At 37.8% G+C, this 27500-nt stretch overlaps 1 protein-coding gene across 1 annotated transcript in view; it reads left to right on the top strand.

The window, feature by feature from the left end:
• Positions 1 to 27500, top strand: part of nectin1b (nectin cell adhesion molecule 1b) — a 321725-nt gene that overhangs the window by 220651 nt on the left and 73574 nt on the right. Inside the window, 2 exon segments of the mRNA XM_067419324.1 lie at positions 11515 to 11553; positions 11556 to 11661. Coding sequence (XP_067275425.1) covers positions 11515 to 11553; positions 11556 to 11661 — 145 coding nt within the window.

Raw genomic sequence — 27500 nt, 5'->3', positions numbered from 1 at the left:
CAGAACAAAATCACATTTTTAAGGGGGAATAAAGACATTTGATGCGTAAGAACTCTCTACTTTTCCTACCCGGTTTTTGTTATGTAGTAGTTTATCTTACATGTGTACACTGTAAAATACACAAACCTAAATAATTATTAGGAACACCTGTTCAATTTCTCATTAATGCGATTATCAAATCAACAAATCACATGGCCGTTGCTTCAATGCATATAGGGGTGTGGTCCTGGTCAAGGCAATCTCCTGAACTCCAAACTGAATGTCAGAATGGAAAAGCAATTTTGAGCGTGGCATAGTTGATGGTGCCAGATGGGCCAGTCTGAGTATTTCACAATCTGCTCAGTTACTGGAATTTTCACGCAAAACCATTTCTAGGGTTTACAAAGAATGGTGTGAAAAGGGAAAAACATCCAGTTTACGGTAGTCCTGTGGGCAAAAATATCTTGTTGATGCTAGAGGTCAGAGGAGAATGAGCTGACTAATTGAAGCTGATAGAAGAGCAACTTTGACTGAAATAACCACTCGTTACAACCGAGGTATGCAGCAAAGCATTTGTGAAGCCACAACACGCACAACTTTGAGGCGGATGGGCTAGAACAGCAGAAGACCCCACCAGGTACCACTCATCTCCACTACAAATAAGAAAAAGAGGCTACAATTTGCACAAGCTCACCAAAATTGGACAGTTGAAGACTGGAAAAACGTTGCCTGATGGGTCTCGATTTCTGTCGAGACATTCAGATGGTAGAGTCAGAATTTGGTGTAAACAGAATGAGAACATGGATCCATCATGCCTTGTTACTACTGAGCAGGCTGATGGTGGTGGTGTAATGGTGTGGGGGATGTTTTCTTGGCACACTTTAGGCCCCTTAGTGCCAATTGGGCATCATTTAAATGGCACGGCCTACTTGAGCATTGTTTCTGACCATGTCCATCCCTTTATGGCCACCATACACCCATCCTTTGATGGATAATGCACCATGTCAGAAAGCTTAAATAATTTCAAATTGTTTTTTTGAACATGATAATGAGTTCACTGTACTAAAATGGCCCCTTCAGTCACCAGATCTCAACCCAATAGAGCATCTTTGGGATGTGGTGGAACGGGAGCTTCGTGTCCTGGATGTGTATCCCACAAATCTCCATCAACTGCAAGATGCTATCCTATCAATATGGGCCAACATTTCTAAAGAATGCTTTCAGCACCTTGTTGAATCAATGCTATGTAGAATTAAACCTGTTCTGAAGGGGAAAGGGGGTCAAACACGGTATTAGTATGGTGTTCCTAATAATCTTTTAATTGAGTGGATCATATTATTAATAAGTCATGACAACTTACTGTATATTTATATTTATTCCATTAGTTAAAAAAATACTTTTAACTATTTACTTACCAGCCAAATTGTTTGTACTTATAAATTCAAGGCAGCAACTGCACTTTAAAGGGTTAGTTCACCCACAAATTAAAATTCTGTCAATAATTACCCTAATTTCGTTCGACGCCCGTAAGACCTCTGTTCATCTTCAGAACCCAAATGAAGATATTTTGTTGTTGGAATCTGATGGCTCAGAAAGGCCTCCATTGACAACAATAACATTTCCTCTCTCAAGACCCATGAATGGCACTACATATGTCGTTATAAAGTCCATCTCACTATACAGTGGTTCTACAATAATTTTATGAAGAGATGAGAATAGTTTTTGTGCGCAAAAAAACACCTAAATAACTACTTCTAAAGAAATGGCCGATTAAAAAAAAAAAAAAAAACCTTCCTAAAGCCTTAGTTTAATGAATCAGCGTATGAATTCATGATTCAGATCGCGTGTCAAACTGCCAAACTGCTGAAATCACAAGACTCTGGCGATCCGAATCATGAATCAAAACACTGAATGTAGTGAACAAATATTAACTAATGACCATTATTCTAAAGTGTTCCCAACACTTTAGAATAATGGTCATTAGTTAATATTTGTTCACTACATTAGTTAACATGAACTAATAATAAACTACACTTATAAAGCATTTAATTATTTTTGTTAATTTCAGCATTTACTGATGCATTATTAAAATATTGTTAACATTAGTTAATGCACTGTGAACTAACATGAACAGACCATGAAAAGCTGGATTTTTATGAACTAACGTTAACAAAGATGAACAAGTATGAGTAAAAAGAGTAACAAATGTTCCTCTCATGGTTAGTTCGTGTTATTTAATACATTAACTAATGTTAACTAATGACCATTATTCCACAGTGTTACCCACTGATTCATAAAGCTCCGAAGCTTCAGGAAGCGTTGTTTTGAAATCGGCCACACACAGTTGTTTAGTTTTTTTTTTTTTTGTGCGCACAAAAACTATTCTCGTCATTTAATACATTTATTGTAGAATCACTGTAGTTAGATGGGCTTTTTAACAACGTCTTACATACCTTTTATGGGTCTTGAAATGTAATTGTGGCCAATGAAGGCCTTTCTCAGCCATTGGATTTCAACAAAAATATCTTCATTTGTGTTCTAAAGAGGAACAAAGACATTACGGGTGTCCCACGACATGGGGTAAGGGAAAAATACTTGCCACTTACCACAATAAGGTACACTCCAGTGTCCTTCAGATATTTTAACAGCATTGGGGGCAGAAATTCGTTTTTATATATATATATTTTTCCCTTCATTTGGAGGTTTCAGACAACTTGACTTTTAAGTAGCCAGCAGGAAGCACAGCATCTGAGGTCAGAATGGGCCCCAAAAGCAGTCCTTCCAAAGTGACATGTAATCGCTTACACTCTCCACGCTGAGTGTAAAGCAAAATGCTCGCCGGTGTGGGGGCGGATCACGGTTCTTGGGGGCTTGCGCTGCCATTGTTTGGTTTTATGTGAAGTGGTACTCCGAGTTTCCGTCATTGTGTTCTAGAGAGAGTCAGCCAAGCGATCAGAGGCTATCGGGGAAAAAACACCCTTGGGACAGAAGCCTTGTCCTGTCGAGAGAGACAGTCATGGTCAGATAATAATGAAGACATCATTGGGGCTATAGATAGGAGTCTTACCCAGCAGAGTCTTGAAAGTGTTTAGAGATTCTCGCAGCACTAGGGGAGCAGCCATTGATTCTGCCCCAGGTTTGCCTTATTGAGGTTGGCAGACTCTGTTTGAGGATGGAATCCTAATGCCGCTCTGCCATTCAATCCGGGATCTCTGGAAGTCATTGTGCCTTGATGTTTGATGAAGTACTCAGCAGTTAAAGATTCATGAGAATGCATTATTCTGTTTTTTGCCTGCCTTTCTAGTACTATTGAATCAGCGAGTATGCATACACTTTTTTTGGCAAGTGTGAAACTTTTTAAATATATGTTCATGATCTTGGATCAGCCAGTGATTGAGGATTAGAGTTTAATAAAAATACTGATTCATCTAAGGGCAGATCCACCCTTTCTTAGCAACAATGATAGTCATATAATTTGATCACATAATATCCATATTTCATATTGCATATTTGGGACATGCCAATTACTTGTTGAAAGGGAATAAAAACTTTTTTTTCTAGACATGTAATATCAGATCCAAATGTCTTTCTTGGCTGGAACTCTAGAGTTAGACACTAGACTTGCAAAGAGCAGTCTTACATTTCAAACCAGTAGAGTTAGAACTCATATGAAATACACATTCAAATTCGATCTCTTTAATATCTCAATTGTTTGTCTATACAGCAAATAGATTTAAAGAAAATGCTAATCCTAAATGTTTCTCCTCTAGATAAGGGTTCCCCAAATACAGCTCTGGATTCATAGAACTCCCCATACATGCAGATTTTTAGTAACATTCTTCACTACACTAATATATTTTTGTTTGAAAATGCATCTTTTTTCTCTAAGTTTTTGGCCTTCTGTCCATATAAGAACGTGTTTTTATTACCAAAAACAAGCTTTTTAAAAACGCTCTTCAAAATGGATACATTTCAAAACACTGTTTCCCATTGTAGTTTGGACTGTGAAAGTCATGGGGCGCATATTGAACCAATAGATATCTGTGTTTATACTGGTATTTTGCCTGATATGTTCTATGTACTTTCACACAGTTGCTAAAATACACTCTTCATATCGCAGTCCTGCAAAGATGATAGAAAATGTACTCAAACTTGCTGTCCTGCGGCACATTTTAGACCAAACATATAATGGAGCGCGACTGGAAAATGATCCTGCCAGCAGAATAGCATGATAACTTTTTACCGTCTATATCATCTCAGTAAGATTTTATGAGGTTTTACACACATGCAGTAAGGTGAATTTTGCATGAAACTTTTGGAAAACACACAAAAAACGCTAGTGTGTAAGTAGTTATCCTAAACTGTTTTCAAATGTATCCAGATTAATGTAAACATAACCCTAGAAGTTTAGCAGAGATCTCAGACCCTCTTTATATTAGGTGGCCTTAACTACTATGTACTAACATTGTAATTAATCATTTGATACGATGCACTTATTGTGTACATACATGTTTTTAAATTGTACTTACATTTAAAAAAATACCTGCATGTGATTACGTCTGTAATTAATTTCTGTAGTTACATTTGTTGACACTTCCCTTACACCTAACCCTACCCTTAAACTGACCCACCTGTCCCTAACTCTACCCGTATCCCACCTCAATATCAGCAAAAGTGTGTTGCAATACAATTTGAACACACTAAGTACATTGTACTTATTTTTTGGTGTGAGTACATAGTACTTAAGGCCACCTAATATAAAGTGGGGCCGAGATCTCAATAATGGTTCAAGCTGTGGTCAGATTTTCCAAGATACCAAATGCTATAATCAAAACTCAGAGATTTCTCATCAAATTCTTCAAGATAACCATTTTAATTTCAAAGCTCTATAACAGAGGTTCTCAACTCTGGCCCTCGAGGTCCACTTCCCTTCAGAGTTTTGCTCCAACCAAACACACTTGAACAATATAATCAAGGTCTTCAAGCTTACTAGAAAAGTACAGGCAAGTGAGTTTGATCAAGGTTGGAGCTAAAGTGGATCTCGAGGGCCAGAGTTGAGAACCCCTGCTCTATACTTTTTTTCTGTATGTGTTAGGGTTATGTTAGGTTCTGTTCAGTTTGATTGTGTTTTCAAAGTGCAAGTGTTGGAAAACGATACATTATACATTATCAACTATGTAAACTACAAAACGTGAATTTGTGAAATTTCAGATCATTTATGTACTTGCATATTACGTGTTCAGTCTATAGCCCATCATTTTTTTTTTTTTTTTTATTACACAGTGACATCGGCAACTACTGGTCTGATATGCATAATACAGCATTTTTAATCGTTTATGCAATTTTTATTTTTTATTTTTGACAATGTTGTAATCTGCAAAAAAAAGTTCCATCATCGTTGTCACGTTGTCATGTAACACCCCCTAGTTCCTTTTTAGTTTCCATAGATCCTCATCTGTTGTCATACTTTGTAATTATTTACTCATTTGATTAGTTTCCCTGCTATTCAAGCCTTTATATGTTTACACGGCAATGATGTTCTAAAAACAGATGAAGAATCTGCTAAAATGACTAAAATGGCTGTATTATGCATGTCAGGCCAGTAGATGGAGATGTCGCTTTGTCAAGAACCACCCTGCGAACACGTAATATGCATGCGTGAACATGTAATACGCATGCGTGTGACATTACCGTTTTCACAGATTGCCGTTTTTGTTGTTTACATGGAGACGGTAAAGGTATTGTTTTTAAAACATTGCCCACAAAACGCTGTTGTGTAAAAAATTGCCAAAACGCATGTAAAAAAGTTGAAAACGTCTTCCTCATTTATGTTCATATGGTTGTGCTATTCTTTTTTCCTGTCGATTTCCTGCGTGTTATGTTTTGGATTTATTTATTAAAGCTGCACTATTTCCGTCTGCTAGAGAGCACTATTCAAAACAAAGGTGTAGTTTGATGATGCTAAGTTTGAGCTCAGAATCTTGGGACATGTGGTTTCCCCCCTGACAGCTGGTGGAAAATAATCGGGATAGGACTCGGGCAGAAATCATGTTCTTGGATGCAATTATTAATGTTACTGTTGTATGAAGCAGAGCAGGGCCGAGTGTTGAGGGAGCTGAGCAAGGCCACTAATGTGAATGTTGTGCAACACACGGCTCGCTGAACCCGGAAAGTGATGGTAACGCAGATATGACGCAATTGACAAGCGACTCCCTCAGACGTCCCGGGTTCCTTGGTTAAAAATAGCAATTTTCTCACAAGTTACAAATAGGTGGAAACATTTGGGATATTGTAAGAACTCAGCTGAACAAAATATATAACACTGGTCTGGTAGTTTTTGGATATTTTACTGCAAAAATCCTACATAGTGCACCTTTAAAGATTTAATAATTTTTGTTGACCTTCATCATCTACTTCAGCGTACCGGACTGTTGCACATATGCATTTTATATTTTTTGCAGTATTAACATGGGTTGTAACTTGTGGCGAGAGCTTCCTCAAAACATTCAGTTTTACGTATGAATTATGTGTGTATTATGTATTACGAATTAGGCCCCATTTTATATAAGGTGACCTTAACTACTATGTACTTACATCAAAACATAAGTACAATGTACTTGTGTTCATATTGTATTGCAAAACACTTTTGCTGATATTGAGGTGGGATACGGTAAAGTTAGGGACAGGTGTGGTGGTATGGGTCTGTTTAAGGGTAGGGTTAGGTGTAAGGGAAGTTTCTGACTACAGAAATGATTTACAGATGTGATTACATGCAGGTAATTTTAAAAACGTAACTACAATGTCAAAACATGTATTTTTAAATTTGCTCTTCTATCAGCTTGAATCAGTCGGCCCATTCTCCTCTGACCTCTAGCATCATCAAGCCATTTTTGCCCACAGGACTGCCACATACTGGATGTTTTTCCCTTTTCACACCATTCTTTGTAAACCCTAGAAATGGTTGTGCGTGAAAATTCCAGTAACCGAGCAGATTGTGAAATACTCAGACCGGCCCGCCTGGCACAAACAGCCATGCCACGCTCAAAATGTCTTAAATAACCTTTCTTTCTCCTTCTGACATTCAGTTTGGAGTTCAGGAGATTGTCTTAACCAGGACCACACCCCTAAATGCATTGAAGCACCTGCCATGTGATTGGTTGTTTAGATAATTGAACAGGTGTTCCTAATAATCCTTTAGGCGAGTGTAAATAAAAAAGTATAAGTTTAGCTTAAAACATTACAGCATGTTAAAACATCTCTCGTTTGCATCTGTTGTTAGCTCTCATAATGTAATTGAGAAACGGAGGCGAATCAGACATTTAATTGAAACATACCTGAGACCTTCACAAAGTCTTTTGAACTATAAAAGATCAACCACCAAGCAGTGCAATGTTCCTGGCTGTAAAATCTCTTGCATGTAAATCAGTCAAACAAGCAAATCGATCACACTCAGCACTCAGAATATGACAGTGCAATCTCCCAGAAAGTCATGGAAGCACAAAAATTCTTGCAAAACAAGCCGGAATGCCATTAAACAGCAATAATTAAAAGTTATTTATGACAGGAGCGATAGAAATATATCACCCCAGCCACAAAGAGCTTTTCTTTCACTTATTGTGTTCAGTTATATTACATTTCTTGGCCTGGTTCCTGTCTGCAATAATTCTGTCATCTGCTGTATTTGGTGATTAAATCTAAGTGTTGCACGTCTGAACATAATTTGGATCGGTAGTCTAGTGTATGTAGACAAATTACGGCATGTGACTGACTGTAGCACATATGGTGCCACCGTGAACACTCTCACCCCCTTCTGGAAATCAGTCACACTGCACCGCTTGATACCCTTGACAGTAGAATCGGATGCTATGTTGACATTTGTTGCCAACATTGACTGTTTTTGACACAAATTGGTTTATGGTCCAATCATAAAGTCAGCAACAGCTGCCGCAGTCTTTATAACATATTTGCCCCAATATTCTGCCAAAAAAACCCAGTGGCTTTACACCCACGAACAGCTGCTCAGCTGGGTTACATGAGAGATTGTGCCTTTGCTGGAATGCATTATGTCCAATTGTTTTTGCTGGAATTTTGTATAAATATTAACATCTAAAATTACAGCCCTCTCAAGGAGAGAACCTAACCCAAGTTCATGTACTTTTACTGAGCCTACTAAAAATAAAAAATTCATAAACAAAATGATTCTTTTAGCTGATCTTAAACAATATTTATGTGACTGGTCTACTGCTACTCATAACAACCTTATTTACTTAGGGGGAAAAGTTAATGGTCCAGTTTAGCAAGAAGCTAATATTATTAGCCTGTGGTGATCTTTTCACTGCAGTACAGATTTTGTGTTTTTATCCGCTGAATACAAAGGGAACTGCTGCTATCAGCCCTGATGCAAGGATTACAGAAGAACCCCTTTTACCTTCACACCTCAACAACATCGACTGATATTCACACATTTATTTGCTCTCAGTCTCTAAGGTTGTGAGAATGTAGCCTCTCGCAACCTTTAAGACAGTGATCTTTTAAAGTGTTATTCACCTTGCTTTGTGACTCACACGTACAACTGGAGTTTCTTTTTGTTCTTTGTTATTTCACTTTGTTTGGATAATCGGTGGAATAGTTCACCTAAAAATGAAAAAGATGATATCACGACTTTAAGAATTTGCTGAAAGTTTTCCCTGCCATGATGCCTTGTAAATTCCAATTTGATAAATGAAAAAGGGTTACACTTTATTTTACAGTGTTCTTATTACATATGTTTTATGTACTCACCATAGTCTGACCTTCAATAAAACCCTAATCCTACCCTAACCCTAGTAAGAGCATGTAGTTAAAGCTGGAGTCCTTTATTGTGTTAAGTACCAACCTTTTTTTGTTTGGTTAAAAATGATCCAAAATAAATGTCTGAGCAAGTACCAGTCAGTATTTAAAACTATCTCCTTACCTTAGCACCATTAACAATAATTAGATTGCTATGGTGGATTTCCGCAAGAAAATTCAATTCAAGAAATTCAATTTACTTTGTAGTTATTCACAATTTACTATTATTACTAGGGCAACATTTAATTCTCAAATTGGGGGGTGTGGGGTGTGTGTGTGTGTGTGTGTGGGGGGGGGGGGTATTTTAGTTTGTTTGTACCTGCATAAGCAAAGTATTTGCCGAAATGTTAAGTTTTTACCTCTCTTTCATTTAGGCTACTTATTTAGCTTTAATTTTGTTATCACTATAAAATGACACACTTGAAATGTGAATAATTGTTTTCCATCATTTTGTGAGCAAATGGTGATAAAGACAAATGCCACTTCAGAAAACATTTGCATCTTACAACGCGAGGGTGGGCCTGTGGATATCATATAGCAATGTGCCAACTTTGCGCGAGAGTTATGCCAGTTAAGAAGTCTCAAACGGCAGTTAATTATTCACTACAGAAACTGAAAGTAAAAATCAACTCTTAAAAATTAATTCTTACGCTGCATTAGTGGTGCATATTAGAGACGATGAGAGAGATTAATCACATTTATTTTCTTAATATTTCACCTTTGGAACATTGTGAAATCTTTTTATTTGTATTTTTCGTGAATCGAGAAGTATTTTGAGATGAGGAGTAAGCTAATCTAATTAGTCTTTATATCCTCGCAGTGAGTCGGTAATATGCTGATGAGCTGTGAAATATTTTGGGGCAAATTAATTTTAATATTAATTTAATAAAAGTAGCCTAATCATAATAGTAATTTTAATTTAACACTGCAAATGGCTTTAAAGGGTTAGTTCACCCAAAAATGAAAATGTCATTTCCTCTCTCAAGACTCATAAATAAAAGGCACTAAAGACGTTGTTACAAAGCCCATCTTACTACATTGATTCTACCATCATTTTATAAAGCAACATGAATAGTTTTTGAGCGTAAAAAAATAAAATTTTTTTTTTTTTTTAAATAACGATTTACATAGTGATGGGCCGATTTCAAAACAAAGTTTAGAACGGTTGTGAATCAGCGTATTGATTCATGATTCGGATCGCTTATCAAACTGCCAAACTGCTCAAATCATGCGACATTGGTGATCCAAATCATGAATCGATTCACTGAATCATAACGTTTGAAACTTTGTTTTGAAATCGGCCCATCACTATATAAGTTCTTATTTAGTTGTTGTTTTTTTCGCACAAAAACTATTCTCTTATAAAATGATTGTAGAGCCACTGTAGTGAGATGGGCTTTGTAATGACGTCTTTAGTGCCTTTTATGAGTCCTGAGAGAGGAAATGACATTCGTGTCAATGAAGGCCTGTCAGAGCCATCGTATTTCAACAAAAATATCTTCATTTGTGTTCCGAAGATGAACGAAGGTCTTACGGGTGTCGAACGACATTAGGGTAAGTAATTAATGACAGAATTTTCATTTTTGGGTGAACTAACCCTTTAACAGCATCACCAGGCAGGACATCAAAGACACGTCTCTCCTGTCTCATGGTGTTTCTCGTTTTGTGTTTTTACAGTCGACCCAAGCAAGAGCAATTTCTTTCACACAACGTGGTGTTCATCGGCACAATCAAGAATAACTTAAAGAGGTTGAATTTGCTAGACTGCAGACTAGCTTGACTCTCTGAACAGTGAGTTTTTCTTGCTTATGCTCTGAATGGGCCAGAAAATTATGGACAAATTCAGAACAAGCACTTGCTAAATTTATTCAAATTATTCAAGTTCAAGTGCCTATATTCCCGTGGGCATTGGCCAAGTGGAGTGAATTTTTAATTTGCAGAAGGTTGAAGGTAACAAAATGACAGAAATTGTTTGTGTTTTATGTAAACGTGTTGGATCTTTTTTTCTTTTTTTTTTAAGTTGGCATAGCATGAAACATGAAAATTCCAAATAAATACATTTGGCAAATTAATTGAAATTCAATTCAAATGAATATTTAAATATTAAATGACTTATTGTGAATGATTCACCCATGCATATGTTTCAGCTCTTTCTGACCTTGTAAATTTGTATCAAAAATGTTTTAACTGAATCTTCGTACGACAATTATCTCTGGTGATGTATGAAGGACTTCGTTTAAACCTGCTTCTACAAGCATTTGTGAGGGCAACATTCACATCCTAAATTGCGTTGAATCAAGTCCTTGCCCATTTTTTTTTTTGCATTCGCACTCAGATGCACATCAAAATACTCTTAAAGCATCGTGCCTCTTAAAAAATCGACTTTGTGAATGGAATGTGGCTTTCACTGTGAAATCTGTTGTCAATTTTAAGCCCAATTGTTGCGTAAATTATGTATTTGAGTAAAAGAAGTAAACAATAAAATAAAGGAGAATTTTTGATCCACAGTGCGTTTTTCTTCAGGCTGATTTACTATGCAGGAATGAAGGAGTGTAACACAGTGATGTTTTCATTATCTGTGGTCAGCTGGTGCTCTGTCAGCCTGGAACCTCTTATATTTGTCATTCAGGTTGTTTGTTTCTGATGGGATGAATCAGCCACTAATTGAGACAATTCACAATTCTCTTTCTTTCTTTTCTCCTGCAGAAAAGCCGATGCCACAGGGTCCTCCTGGCGGTATATTTGGCATCTGGGAGTGGTGGTTGTTGGCGGTCTGATTGTAGGAGTGGTGGTCACAATATGTATGGTGTACAGGAGAGGAAAGAAGCCCCGTACAGAAACGGACAACGATCTGTAAGTACTTCACTCACAGGTGACAATGATTGTGGACACTTTTTGCAATGGCCAATTTTGTCCCCACCAATTTATGAAATAGCTTTCACTGCTGCAGGGATATATCTACAACACAGGGGAAGCATCGAGCAGAAGTTTAATTTCATTTGTGTGATTTCACAGAAAATAAATCTGTAATAAAAAACGTTGGGTTAAAAACAACCCAAGTTGGGTCGAAAAATGGACAAACCCAGAAATTGGGTTGTTTGAGTTTGTCCATTTTCAACCCAACTTGGGTTGTTTTAACCCAGCATTTTTAGAGTGTAATAATAATAATAAACATAGTAATACATAGTGTATTAGTTTAAATTATTGTTGAGCATATTTCTAATCATATGATCTATGTCTATATTTCAGTTTTGACTTGGAGATAGGGTTGGGTGATATAGCAAAAATGTACCTCAATATTTTTCAAAATTTGATGATATTACACTCTCGCACAAACGTCTGGTTCACTATCTTTGAGGGGACTCTCCATAGAGATAATGTTTTTTATACTGTACAAACTGTATATTATATCCCCTTAAACCTACCCCTAAATCTACCCATCACACAAAACATTCTGCTTTTGTTACATTTTCAAAAAAACTAATTATGTATGATTTATAAGCTTGTTTCCTCATGGGGACCTCAAGTCCCCACTGGGATAGAAAAACATGAACTAATGAACACACACACACAGAAGAGAGAGAGAGAGAGAGGAGAGAGAGAGAGAGAGAGAGAGAGAGAGAGAGAGAGAGAGAGAGAGAGAGAGAGAGAGAGAGAGAGAGAGAGAGAGAGAGAGAGAGAGAGAGAGAGAGAGAGAGAGAGAGAGAGAGAGAGAGAGAGAGAGAGAGAGAGAGAGAGAGAGAGAGAGAGAGAGAGAGAGAGAGAGAGAGAGAGAGAGAGAGAGGCGGAGCGCACTGGAAAAAAAATAAGAGACCACTTAACATTGAGAAATCAGTGAAGGTCGTTGAAAATAATAATCATTTGTCCCATGCATTGCTATGATCATAACTGTCAATTATCGTATTTTCACACTCAAAACATGTCAATGGATGTCAATTCAGAAACTTTGTAGTATGTAGCTTTGTTTGAAAGCATCCATCTCTATGGTATCATAGTCATGACATTTGCTTACTGTCTTCATAAGTGAATCTTTTTTTCATTTTTACTGTGATACGGATGCATAAAAAAGGTTATTGTGATTCTTTTTTTTTTTTTTTTTTTTCAATTTAAAAAGATATTTAAAGTTTTTAAAGATGGGATTTATGGATTAGTATTTGACCAAAAATGTAACTTTAACTTTAAAAAAATAAAAGTAAATAAATATAAATAAATAAAATCTCACATTTGTTATAAAGTTAGAATATAAAAGAATATTAACTTGCAATTGGAATTGTGAGACAACACAATCCAAGTCATACATTTACATTTAAAATGTTATACTGAAGCAAAATGTTATGTCCTCAGCAAAGATATTGCAACCATATTGCTAATATTCAATGTATCAGGCCAGTCCTACTTGGAAATGACCAAGTACCCTAAGCCCAATCTTTGGGATCCATAGATCCCATTTACTATTTAACCAAACAGCAAAAAATGCATTTTAAATTATTTGTGGATGACATGTATTAACTTATATGAATGCAGACTGCTTTTGAGGTTAGAAGAGACAGTTTAAACAGTAATACAAACCCTGTCATTGTCACTAAAAATATTTACACTCCAGATATGATGACCCTGAAGTGAACATTTAAGACTGTCTCTGAAAGCAGGCCTATTACTCTGCATATCATCCTGTCTTCTGGGTATCTCAATGAAAGAACAACCTTCAATACTTTGGGGTCATCACGATTAAAGTATCCTAGAAAGAAGCATTTATGAATGCATCTCTCATTTTATGGTAGTGGATGCACTTGATTGCTTAAGAGCATGTTACCTATTTGTTTAAGAGCCTTCCTGATTGCTATGTAGACCTGATTTGTCCATTTCTTGGTTTGAGAGACAGGTGTTTCAATCAGGGCTGATTGCAGGAGGCACATCAGATTAGCACCAGAACCTGTCAAATCCCAAAGCATGCCTGATAAACAGAACACTTGATAGCCGGTTTTAAGCGCACACTTCAAGGCTACATGGGAACTTGGAAAGACCGAAAACTTTGGCCCTGATTATCTGCATGATTAACAGTAGCTGGTTTTGACAGTTATTGTTATGATAAGTTATAGTTCTGGGGGAACATTTCACAAAAGCATCATAAGAAACAATTGTACAAATCATCTTAGAATTACTGTTTCTCAAAAGCATTGTAACTGAAGAAGTGCTTAAAAAAGGTTGTATCTCTTCAAGTGATCTGGAGTAATCATAGTGTGCTGAGTTGAAAAAAAAATGCAAAATGACATAAGTCAGCAATTAAACAATTAATACAATTGCTAAATGATGCTTAAAATACATGCAAATATACCAGTACACATATAAATACTATACTATTTATTTTAGAATAAAAAAATGTCTAAAAATGAAAAAAGACATACTTAACAAGCTATATTTATAAGACAATAATAATTTTATATTTTAATGGGCCCTATCACACACGCAATGCTGCGCCAGGCGTTTTGCTAGTTTCATACGCAGTTATCATATTTTTAAGTCCTGCATCACATTTATGGGCCTTGTATGGACCGTACGGGCTCTTCTCCCGGAAGGGTGCGCATGCGCATGACCAGAGCGAGAGAGGAAATGCACGCGGCCCATAAACACTGCTCTCAGGTGCAGATCCACTAGTCTGAGCAACATTTCTGTGGCACCGCGCTCCACTTTATTCCTATGGGTGACATCAAGTGACTTCAATGCTTCAGCACAGCATTCCGGGAAGGCAGCGCTGCATTTGAACCGATTTGAACGCAGAAATTACGAGAAGCGTCACATCACGCTTCAGTCGCATCTCAAAAGTGGATCTCCACGGTCACTGCTGTCACAGGACTTCATGAAATCAACAGTTGCCAAAGAAGTGTGTTTTTGATGGAGCGGTGAGTAAAACTGCTTCAAATGTCTATGCTGTTGGCTATCGTCGCGTCAGTAAACATCAGTAAACAACACGATCGTGTATAACGTTAGTTAATTTATCAATGGAGCATGCGATGTATGGTGTGTGTTTAAATACATTTGTTTAGCTGACCAATATAGGTGTCAGTTTTTTTATTGTAAAACCACCCAAACATAACATTCTCACAAAGCGTGCTTCGTCATTCAGATGCGCTAATGTTTCTCCATTGTTGTTCTATGTATAACATTACACTAGTCTGATGTGCAAAACCGTTTTGCTTGCTACTGCTAAGGTTTAGTCGAATACAATAGTCCATAAACCAAATCATGTCCTCATAAACTGAGAGTAAACACACACAAATGTTGACAGGCCACTAAATACAGTACATACCACAGAGACAGACGTCCTGCTGTTGTTGCTCCTCCTGTTCAATTTATTTTATCCTCCGGATCTGATTCTGGATCATATATGTATTAGTTGAATCTGGTTAGCGTTTTCTTCTCCACGCTTGAGGACATCACCGCTTTGTGCGCAATCTTCATTCTTTAGCTCCGCCCACACGATACGCCTCCAGGCGCTCGTTTTTTTTTTTCCGTAAAGACTCGGTACAGCCTATATTTCTTTTATAAATATAATAAAACTAAAGACTTTTAGTATGAAGGATGCAATACTACTCTAGAGGTACTCAAGATAGACATGAGATTGACTGAAACTGAGTGTTTCACCCCCCCTTTAAAAGATTAGTTCACTTCAAAATTAAAATGTCCTAATCCTTTACTCACCCACATCTCATCCAAGATGTTCATGTCTTTCATTCTTCAGTCAAAAAGAAATTACTTTTTTTTTTTTGGAAAACATTCCAGGATTTTTCTTCACCTAATGGTTTTCAATTGCAACCAACAGGTTGAAGGTCCAAATCAATGCAGTTTCAAAGGGCTTCAAAGGGTTTCAGAGGCTCTGCATGATCTCAGCCAAGGAATGGGGTCTTATCTAGCAAAACCACCTTTTAAGCTCAAATGTGTGACTTTGGTGTTGTTCCTCTTAACTGGGTGTGACTTATGGAAGGTCATGTCATGTAGGTGGAAGTACTGACCCCTGGTGAAAAACTCCCTCCGATGTTCTCCTCCAACTTTAAAATTGTCCGACATAATTTTTTTACTTTTATTTTTGTAAAGAGCATTTGACTTAGTCTTTGCACGTTTGTTTTAACACTGGACCATTAATTCAACGTACTGCACAAGTGTGACTTGATGACTTCATAAGCAGTAAAGATTAACAACACAGAAGTCATGCATTTGAAAGTTATATAAATGTAAAACTTTTTTAGGAAATGGCAGATGGTTTCGCTAGATAAGACCCTAGTCCTCGGCTGGGATCGTGCAGAGCCTCAGAAGCCTTTCGAAGCCCTTTGAAACTGCATTGACTTGGACGTTTAACCTGTTGGCTGTGACTGAAGTCCATTATTTGAAGAAATTCAAACTTTTCAACTAAAGAAAGAAAGACATGAACATATTGGATGCAATAGGGGTGAGTAAATTATCAGGAAATGTAATTTTTGTTTTAGTGAACTAATCTTTGAAATAACAAATGTACTCATACCTAACTGTTCGCCCATGGATATGAAAATGAGGTGTGTTCAGATGCATTATTGCCATGTTGCTATTTCAAAGAAACATAAAGTCACTATTTATTGTTATTTAATTGTTATTTATTGTTATTGGGATGCACCTACAGGCGGGTCCACAACATGCGTACACTGCTTATTACACACACAGGGCCACGCAGCAGCACACAAACATTTCTAAATATGAAAAATGTTTAAAAGGTAAATGATTATAACTGTGACCATAAATATAAAAATGCCTACATGTCATAATGGATAGTCATAGCATGTACTAGAATTAGCATACCTATTCGCAATGATGAATGCAATTTGCTAATTATTAAATCAATCGTGCCAAAACACATGCATTTAAACTGACTCGTCATGTTTAGGGTGTCAATATTTTGCCACGTACAGGTGCTGGTCAAATGATTAGAATATCATCAAAAAGTTTAGTTATTTCACTAATTACATTCAAAAAGTTAAACTTTTTACACAGACTGATATTTTTTAAATGTTTATTTATTTTAATTTTGATGATTATAACTGATAATTAAGGAAATTCCCAAATATCTCAGAAAATTAGAAATATGACCTAAGACCAATACAATTTGAGAGCCCAGGTTGCTCTGATAGTGGCCTTTACCTCTTCTGCATTTTTGGGTCTTGTATATCGCATCTTCCTCTTCACAATACCCCATAGATTTCCTATGGGGTTATGGTCAGGCGAGTTTGTGGGCCAATTAAGGACATGAATACCATTTTCCTTGAACCAGGTACTAGTTTTGGCATTGTGTGCAGCTGCCAATTTTTGTTGGAAAATTAAATCTGCATCTCCATAAAGTTGGTCAGCAGCAGGACGCATGAAGTGCTCTAAAACCTCCTGGTATATGGCTGTGTTGACCTTGGACATCAGAAAAAAAACTGTGGAACAACACCAACAGATGACATGGCAACCCAAACCATCACTGACTGTGGAAACGTTACACTGGACCTTAAGCAACATAGATTGTGGGCCTTCCCTCTCTTCCTCCAGACTCTGGGACCCTGATTTCAAAAGGAAATACAAAATATACTTTCATCAGAGAACATAAGTTTGGACCCCTTAGCAGTCCTTTTAAGCCCAGGTGAGACACTTCTGACACTGTCTGTTTTTCAAGAGTGGCTTCACACAAGGAATGCGACAGCTGAAACCCATGTCTCGCATATGTCTCTGTGTAGTGGTTCTTGAAGCACTGACTCCAGCTGCAGTCCACTCCTGTTGAATCTCCCCCGCATTTTGAATGGGTTTCACAATCCTCTCCAAGGTGCGGTTATCCCTATTGCTTGTACACTTTTTTCTACCACATCTTTTTCTTCCCTTTGCATCTCTATTAATGTGCTTGGACACATTAGCTCTTTGAACAGCAAGCCTTTTTTGCAATGACCTTTTGTGTCTTACCCTCCTTGTGTAAGTTGTCAATGGTCGTCTTTTGGACAACTGTCAAGTCAGCAGTCTTCCCCATGATTGTGTAGCCTACAGAACTAGACTGAAAGATCATACTATGCCGAAGCGACTGACGAAATGGGATCTCATCACATCAGTCGTTCCGACGTAACGTCTCCGTTCCCTCCTTCAGGGTTACATTCGTAACTGAGACGTTCTGACAGCTGATGGTGTATCATTCAGCAATATGTACATCATATAACATTGACTTCTGACCTGATCTGGTCCAGGGTAACGCAGTCCTAAAAATATCTCCCACTCTAATTTGTTAGGCCAGACTGCCGAAACATATTGCACAGGACTTGCAACCTGTTCCCAGCTAAATATTCCCTCTGAGAACCTTCTTAAAATGCCAATTGAGCAGGCCAAAATCCAATGTAGCCCCTGCTCTCATAAAAAAAAAAAAAAAAAATGAATTGCAGGAGCTGAATGTGTGGACATATGGCTTTCTTCTCTGCCATACGGAGACTTGAACACCCTTACTGCTTCCCGAGTGGGTCACATTAGAAACTTCTTTAATCATGCTTCACAAAACCATTGAATCGTAGGCACTAATATCACTTTCAACCCATAATGAGTCACTCTGATCAGCAAACACACCATATCACAGTTTATCCCCATTTAAATTGTGATTTTAAAGTTAGTGGTAATCTGTCCTTCTGAGAGGATAATTAATCCCTTGCAGGAGAGCGCTGGCTTCTGTCCTTCATGGGAATATCGCCCTGGCAAACCAGTGTGAGGGTGCATGAAATCTGGCACAGGATCCACCTGAGTTCTTAATTATATCCGTGATGAAATTATGATGCTCATTGGAGAGGCCCTCACAGAACCCATGCCATTTCATTTTGTGAATTATTTTGGTTTGGAAGCAGAACTAGGCATCATTTGCTCTAAAGAGGGCTGGTCTGTTCAACTACAAAAAACATCCAAAGCATTCCAGTTATTCAAGGACACTCGGATTTAATGACATGCACTTAATGTCTGGAATTTTCAGTAAAATACAATAAAAATGCAATTCATCCATACAGTGACTTCATTCATCCAAACACTTATTTTACGATGAACATGTTTTTTTTTTTTTTTTTTTTTTCATTCATTCATTCATTCATTATATATATATAATTATTATTATTATTATTATTATTTTTTATTTTTTATTTTTTTTTTACTATATGTAGGCAAACCTGCTTGATATTTTAAAAGTACATTTATTCATTTGTAGGATATACTGGGTTACAGAACAGGTTAACAAGCTTTAATGTTTAATCAAAATAAATAAATAAATTATACTGTACATTACTGTAGTACCTCCATTACATTTCTAAGCCCCTTTTTTTCCGAAAAGCCCAGGGTGCTCTGATTGTCCAGTTGACCCAGTGTGTTCAAACCAATTATATTTATGAATTAAAAATGATTTTAAAAAACATTCCCTGGAAAGATGCTTCTGAACATAGTTAATGTGTTTTAAAAAAAGTTTTTAAAATATATATATATTTTTTTTTTCTTTCTCATGGGCACTCTTGTTTCACCAGCCATTTTCCCCTGATAACACATGTATTAATAATAATATATTATTTTATTTTTTTATAATGCACTTTTCATTCCGAAGAATCTCAAAGTGCAACAATGGGAAAAAAATTACAAAGAAATTAATAGCAAGTAAAAATGAGACACAAGCTGAACACCAGATGATGGGATCGCTGCAGCCCCATGGAGGAGGCAAACTAAGTTTTCCGGGCACTTCTGTGGACACATCGGGGTCAGCGCAGAAGTCCAAGCCGTTCCACGGCCGTAATGCAAGACGGAACAGTGACGCAGCCGAGACTCAGCAGCCGAGAAGTGTAACATCTCAACATCATGCCGGACGCTGATGACGCTAGCCCGGTGCAAACTTCAGCCACCATGCAGCTCAAGCCAGAAGGAGACCACCGGTGAGCAGCCGACACCCAGAAGAAAGAGCAGCCGCGGCGAGCAACGTCAAATGTCCTTCAAACCAGAATCAACTGCAACAATTCAAACAAAAACATCACAGAAGCAGTGGAAAAAGGCAAACGGCGAACAACGTCCTCTCAGTGGCTGCCAGCAATCAGCAACAGTCCCAATTGTAGCTCTGACTGTTAGACTATTCACAAACATAAGAAAATAAAATAAAATCTAAATCTAATAGTTTAACAGTTAACATGATTTGTGGGTGGAGAAGCGGCGGACAGACAAAGCCAGCGTCCTCTCCCCCACATTGCCTAGCAACATATACATGTACATGTACATATCTATATACAACAATTTACCATGACATCACAACAGTAATAAACGTTCTTCCGGGTGGCAAAAGCCGAAGCATTAGATGCATAGTAGATGTAGCGCTAGTCTAATACCATAATTTTTTAATCGTAGATGGTCTATTTCCCTGTTATCTAACTATAAAAGGCTATGATCGTTTTCTGTTACTCGGAGTCGGATCAGATGGCACAGACGTGAGCTTCTGACGGTCAAAAGAATAGCATGCTGTAGACTAGCGCTACTCCGTTAGGCATTCCCTCAAACTAAACTCGCGGTGATGATGAAACCAATGTGGTACACGCATCAATCATCCATCAGCCTACAACTATGTTTTGCTTTTCCTATTTAGTCCATTGACATTCGATCAGTAGCCTACGAAGTCTGGTCTCTTAAAATACTTTTACTTCAGGCAGTGACTGGCGATGAATTCGATCTTTAAAAGAGATCTAAAGTTTACTTATATTAGTCTTGAATTTCCCCAGCTGAAGATAATAATGCTCTGCTATGATTTTGTAGATGCACTGTTTTGAGAATACTTCTCTGTAACGCCACTTTTGACGACGTCCACTCGCTTTAGCCTCCTCACCCACAGGTTGTGCTGGATGTATTTACTTTTTTCGGAAATCGGTACAATCCTACACCTTTTGCTGTATATCTGACGGCGCAACCCCAAACACAACACGTTTTCGTCAAAGTTTCAACTTTAATCAACACCAATGTGACCACAATGTTCTCCCACCCGGAAGTATCTTGGTGCCGACTGTTTACAAACATTCTGAAATGCCCTATATCTAGGCATCTTATCTGTTTGTTTGCTTTCATTTGCTGTCCCTCTGTGATTTATGCTGGGATTTTTTTGTGATTTTGGCCATGATTTGGCCATCTGAGACAGATTTTGAAAATCTGAAGTCTTTGATCATTAGTTTGACATGTTCACAGACAGCCGATTAATGAGCATTGCGATCAAATTTTACCTCAGATGAAATTCTGTCAGAAGATTTAGCTCACAGTCCTGCAGTGTAACTTCTCCTAGGACGACTGTCAAATTGTCTTAATTTTTCAAGACAAACCATGACCAAAATGAGCACTAGAGATTCGTTTGTAGCCACTCTTTCAATCCCCACTGTCACCGAACACATCACTGATTGATGATTTAAAACTCTGGACAGGTTTTCTCAGGTGCGTCTTAACGCGCCTCGACTATCGTGCAGTCTGACATTAATGACAACTTAGATCTTACAGTGTGACATGGCTTACAGCGGGGGATCATGTTCGTACAGTCTGAAAAGGAACAATCATAACGGACTAAATCACAGCGTGCACACGGCTTTGTGTTGTTTTCCCTGCCTAAATGTAATTTCTTATGTTTGCCATGAATGTCATTATTTATGAAGGAAAAATAAGGGAGTTTTCAAATAATCATAATTTAACTCAGAGCTTTTATTTTCCCACAAGAACCCTGAGTTTACCACCCTGCAGTAAATGGAGCACTTGTGTTTGTCGGTAAATGTAAATCACCCCGTGCAGCTGCAATAAGTGTCAAAACGAAGCGCTCCGCTGTAGCTCTAACACACACCCAGTCGCACCTTTATCTGTGTCAAGAGTCAATCCGCTTCAGCCGTCCCAGTGAAACAGCACCTAAGATGGAGTAGTCTGCTAAAGACCTGGCATCTGCCCACATTCTCTCTTGCAATCAATCCACACGCCTAAAGAGAGAAATAAAGCACACTGATTTTGTCTCAGAGGAATGAATTAGGAACAAATGAGGCTATCTTTCTCTCTCTCTCTCTGTATCTCTCTCACTGCCTGTATCGCTGTCTTTCTCTGCTGCTTTGCTTCAGTAACCCCCCCACCTCTCTCTCTCTCTCTCTCTCTCTCTCTCTCTCTCTCTCTCTCTCTCTCTCTCTCTCTCTCTCTCTCTCTCTCTCTCTCTCTCTCTCTCTCTCTCTCTCTCTCTCTCTCTCTTTATCTCTCTCTCACTCTCTCTCTCTGGATCCTAGCATTGCAGTGGCTGATAGCTGTGTGACAAAGCCAGAGGCCCCTGGGACTGAGGCCCCAGAGAAGCCTGAATCCCCCATCAGGAAAGTAAAGGCCACAGCCTCCTAGTCAACCCCTTTTCTGAATTTCCCTTTATAGAGTTTTTGTGTGGCATGATGGCCTCCAGTTTTGTCTGTTGAGCTCTGTGTGAGCAGCATTTGAGCATGATTAGGAAATATTGTGATGAATTCCACAAAAGGTCAGTGGGGGAGAGAGGGGAGTGTGGTAACACAGGGTAAGTCATGAGATCTTCCGAAGAACCAATTAGAAAGATCTATCTATCTATCTATCTATCTATCTATCTATCTATCTATCTATCTATCTATCTATCTATCTATCTATCTATCTATCTATCTATCTATCTATCTATCTATCTATCTATCTATCTATCTATCTATCTATCTATCTATCTATCTGTATAATTTGCAAAGGAACCAAAGTTTCAGACTTTCGATTATGTTTCTTAAACATTTTAGCAAACTCACATAGAAAAGTCCTACTGTTTAATTTGATGTGGGGTGACATATTTATTGATTTAATTAGCAAAATATGATTTGCTTTCATGTTGAGGGATTAGTTTTAGATATTAAAAGTCTATTAAAAGATATTAAATAATAAAAAGTCAAAAAGTCTCAGAAAACAGGTTTATATGAATTCGTTCCATATACTTTCAACTTCAGTTTTTTTTCTCTCTCTCTCTCTCTCTCTCTCTCTCTCTCTCTCTCTCTCTCTCTCTCTCTCTCTCTCTCTCTCTCTCTCTCTCTCTCTCTCTTTTTTTCAACTTAAGATTTTACTGTTTTGACCAGACTCAAACTCAGTACAGTTTCCGGATGACTTTGCAGTAGCTAAAGATGAAGAAAGGCCTAAATGATATGTGCAAGCTACAAAGTTGAGCTTTTTGAAGTGTGCACTTTCATCATGCACTCCTTTGATGAAAAGTTATTTGTGTAACAATCATTCCTCAAGAGGTTTCTCGTTTAGTTTTACTTCTAAAACGAAAACTACTTTATACTGACCCACTGAAAACTCTGCTCAATATGCTATAACATCTTCCTGCTTCCGTTGGTCTCTCTTCTCACTTTGTGTTGCCTTGCAAGCATGTTTTGTCTGCATGTCCAGAATAAATGTCCCTGGTGAACAGTAGTCCTCGTCTGCTTGTGCTGATGTTTCAGTGATAGAGCTGTTGTTTCTGTGCTTGTCTATGTTTGAACTTCTATTAGAAACCCTATTAACTACATTAGATATAGAAAAATGAAACTTTCTCAAATGATGTTTCAGAACATTGATCAGTATAGTACTTTTGATGTTTTGGTGTGATGATAAGGATATGTAAAAGTAATAACATATCCTTTTTATTTTGCAAATAAGTTAAACTTGAAACAGAACACAATAATTACTTATAAATTAAGGAACTGTATGTAAGAAATGTATTTCAATGAATCATAAAATGGCCCTGATATGTCACTAGACATTAAGAAACCATGTTCATTTCAAATACATAAATCACTGACAACAGTCGTCCGGTCAGGATATTGCCATTTAAAAGTTGTTGTTGCAGCCCTCGACTGATGTTGATATTGACATGTTGTGTTTTGTACCAGTTTTGTTCACAATCTTACATACACTTCCTTTAACCTTTCATTTACTAGAATTAAATGTATATATTAGTAGTTGTACATTCTACTATAGCCTAATAACGAATCGCTTATATAAAGTTATGAGTTATTAGGCTAGCAATAGTACAAATCAATTTGAACTCTTTTAGCATTAAAAACTGAAATTTATAAAGTTATAAAAATAAGAATAATAACTTTATGGCAAATTAACACACACACACACACACACACACACACACACACACACACACACACACACACACACACACACACACACAAAAAAAAAACGACTTAAAGTAACACAAAAGTACAACTATTATAATGTATCCTTTACAATACAAACTTTTCATTTTTAAATCATGCTGAGAGGGAAGGGTTCCTCTAAGTGAGAAATGATTCTTTAGCTTGATTCATTCCATAGAGTTGATTGTGTCATTCAGTGTGATGTTTATGTGCTGATTAAAGATTAATGGAGTGTTCTTGAATCAAGGTGAAGTACAAATCAAAGCTTTTCAAAGTCATGACAAAGAGTCTTGCGATCTGTATGAGTCTGGCACATCTATACGAGTATGTGAACTCAGTGCATGTTGACAGCTTTAACATGATATGTGTAAGAATTAGTCGATTCCCATAATTCTTAGTCATCACAGAGACCTAAATGGCACAAAGGTTGGTTGCTGATCATGAAGAACACTGCTGGCAGAGTCAAGCACTGAGATTCAATTCTCAATGGATGGGCAGTCTGTGAAAACAGATAAAGGCACAATGCAATAAGGCATCATTTATATCCCTAGGGATGAGTTTGTGATAATAATTCATTTTATGTTGCCACAGAGATATATAATCGATGCAGTCTATTTCCTTGATTCTAAATGTGTTCCTGTGTATGATAATAATGTGTCACTATTTGATTTTTGAGAGCTGTGTGGCCCATAAGTGGACTGGTATTGACTTCTGACAACCAGAGCTGAAGTGATATTAAAGGCTCTGCGGCAATAATTTAACTTCCGTGCACTAGCAGAAAGCATGTTACAGTGACAGGGCTGTGACATGGTTGATTTTAGAACAAAACAACATGTATTGGCTTTGAGTTCCCTTGAAGATATTTGACAGCAGCTGAAAATTGTTGCAACTCAGTGATTTAGCTTGTACGATTTCAAGTATTTTCATATAATATTATACATTTTGCTGATCCTCAATATATGATATACTATTTTGCCAAAAGTATTGTGACACCCCTCCAAATCAAATTCAGGTGTTCTAATCACTTCCATGGCAACGGGTGTATAAAATCAAGTCCCTAGACATGCAGACGCTTCTACAAACATTTGTGAAAGAATGGGTAATTCTCAGGAGGTCAGTAAATTCAAGCATGGTGATAGGTTGCCACCCATGCAATAAGTGCATTTGTGAAATTTCCTCATGACTAAATATTTCCCAGTCAACTGTTAGTGGTATTATAACAAAGTGGAAGCAATTGGGAACAACAGCAACAGGCCATGTAAAATCACAAATCGTGGTCAGTGCATGCTGATGCGCATAGAAGTGGCCAACTTTCTACAGAGTCAATCGCTACAAACCTCCAAATTTTGCGTGTCCTTCAGATTAGCTCAATAACAGTGCGTATAGAGGTTCATGGAATGGGTTTCCATGACTGAGTAGCTGCATCCAAGCCTTACATCACTAAATGCAATGCAAAGCATCGGAAGCAGTGGTGTAAAGGACGCCACCACTGGATTCTAGAACAGTGGAGACGTGTTCTTTGGATTGACCAATCACACTTCTCTGTCTAGCAATCCGATGGGCGAGTCTGGGTTTGGTGGTTTTCGAGGAGAACGGTACTTACCTGATTGCATTATGCCATGTGTAAAGTTTGGTGGAGAGGGAATTATGGTGTGGGGTTGTCTTTCAGAGATTGGCCTTGCCCCTTAGTTCCACTAAAATTAACTCTAAATGCTTCAGCACACCAATTTCATACTGCCAACTTGTAGGAACAGTTTGGGGATGACACCTTCCTGTTCCAACATGACCGCGCACCAGTGCACAAAGTGAAGTCCATAAAGACATGGATGAGCAAGTTTGTCCTGACCTCAACCCAATAGAAAACCTTTGGGATTAATTAGACCAGAGAGTGTGAGCCAGGCCTTCTTGTCCTGTGATCAGTGCCTGACCTCACAAATGCGCTTCTAGAAGAATGGTCAAAAAATTCCATAAACATAGTCCTACACTTTGTCCTAAGTCTTCCCAGAAGAGTTGAAGCTGTTTAAAGCTGCAAAGGGTGGGAAACTCCATATTAAACCCTATGGATTAAGAATGGGAATAAAGTTCATGTGAATGTAAAGGCAGGCATACCAATACTTATGGTAATATAGTGCAGACGGATGGATGGATGGATGGATGGATGGATGGATGGATGGATGGATGGATGGATGGATGGATGGATGGATGGATGGATGGATGGATGGATGGATGGATGGATGGATGGATGGGTGGATGGATGGATGGATGGATGGATGGATGGATGGATGGATGGATGGATTCAATTTTAGTTAGGGTCTAGTTTAATGAAGGAGACACATCATTATAATATCCTAAATGTAATTTCCTCACTTTTTAACAGTAATTCTGAATCACAGAGGATCCTATCTTAGACAAAGAGCAGCACACCATTGGCTGCTCCATATCAGATTTGGTTTCCCCTGTTGCACAATTAGACGTGTCATTAGCATTTAAATGACCAAATAAGATTGTGATCAACAGAGATCAATGGAGGTGCCGGAGACTAGTCTCACTTCACATCTTGCCCACTGAGATTTTTGGACCTGAAATCATAATAAGCACAACATAAACTTGTCTTAGGCAACAGGCTGAGTTGCAGCTCTGATTGTAAGAAGAGGGGCAAACAAACCACAAAAAAGACATCATATTTAAACCTTTTCTTCTCCTCTATGGATTTAGACGGCATCTCTCGACTGATAGCCTCACTTCCTTTGTCAAAGGATCACAGAAAGTAATTTTCCTTTTTTTCTCTGTCTCTCCTCCCTTATTCCTAACCCTTTCTCATAGATTACTCTTTTCAGAACAGGGATTAGCTATGTTTTTCTCTCTATCCCTGTCAAATCTTCCCTCTTAAGCTGCCCTGAGCCTTTCGTGGCCAACAGACCAAGGAGAAGGGCAGGTCGTGAAGGTGGCCAGACCTGCACTCCTGTTTCTTGCCAAGAATGGCTACATCATCTTTCATGCGGGTTCAAGCATTTGAATGCACCAGTCAACCTTTAGGGCTATTCATGTCAGAATACTTTAAATCCTACCTAATGGTAGACTGGATTCACATTTGCATTGGACACAGACTACTTTCATAACATCATAATGCACACTGTGTCCAATAATATGATTACTCTGGATTTGCATTGGCTTACTGTAAATAATTACTCAGAGATTGGCAAATCATTTCATATAGGGACATGCTGTCAAAAAATAAATCTAAATATGAAGGATTTCTGTCTCTTCATAATGGCTTATAAGCCATAAATACCACACAACATATATGCACTCACCTAAAGGATTAACAGGAACACCATGCTAATACTGTGTTTGACCCACTTTCACCTTCAAAACTGCCTTAATTCTACGTGATATTGATTCAACAAGGTGCTGAACGCATTCTTTAGAAATTTTGGCCCATATTGATAGGATAGTATTTTGCAGTTGATTGAGATTTGTGGGATGCACATCCAGGGCACGAAGCTCCCG

This window comes from Pseudorasbora parva, chromosome 16, assembly GCF_024679245.1.
Source record: "Pseudorasbora parva isolate DD20220531a chromosome 16, ASM2467924v1, whole genome shotgun sequence".
Classification (NCBI taxonomy): domain Eukaryota; kingdom Metazoa; phylum Chordata; class Actinopteri; order Cypriniformes; family Gobionidae; genus Pseudorasbora; species Pseudorasbora parva.
Note: the sequence above shows the minus strand (reverse complement) of the source record. Positions and strands in the feature narration are given on the sequence as shown.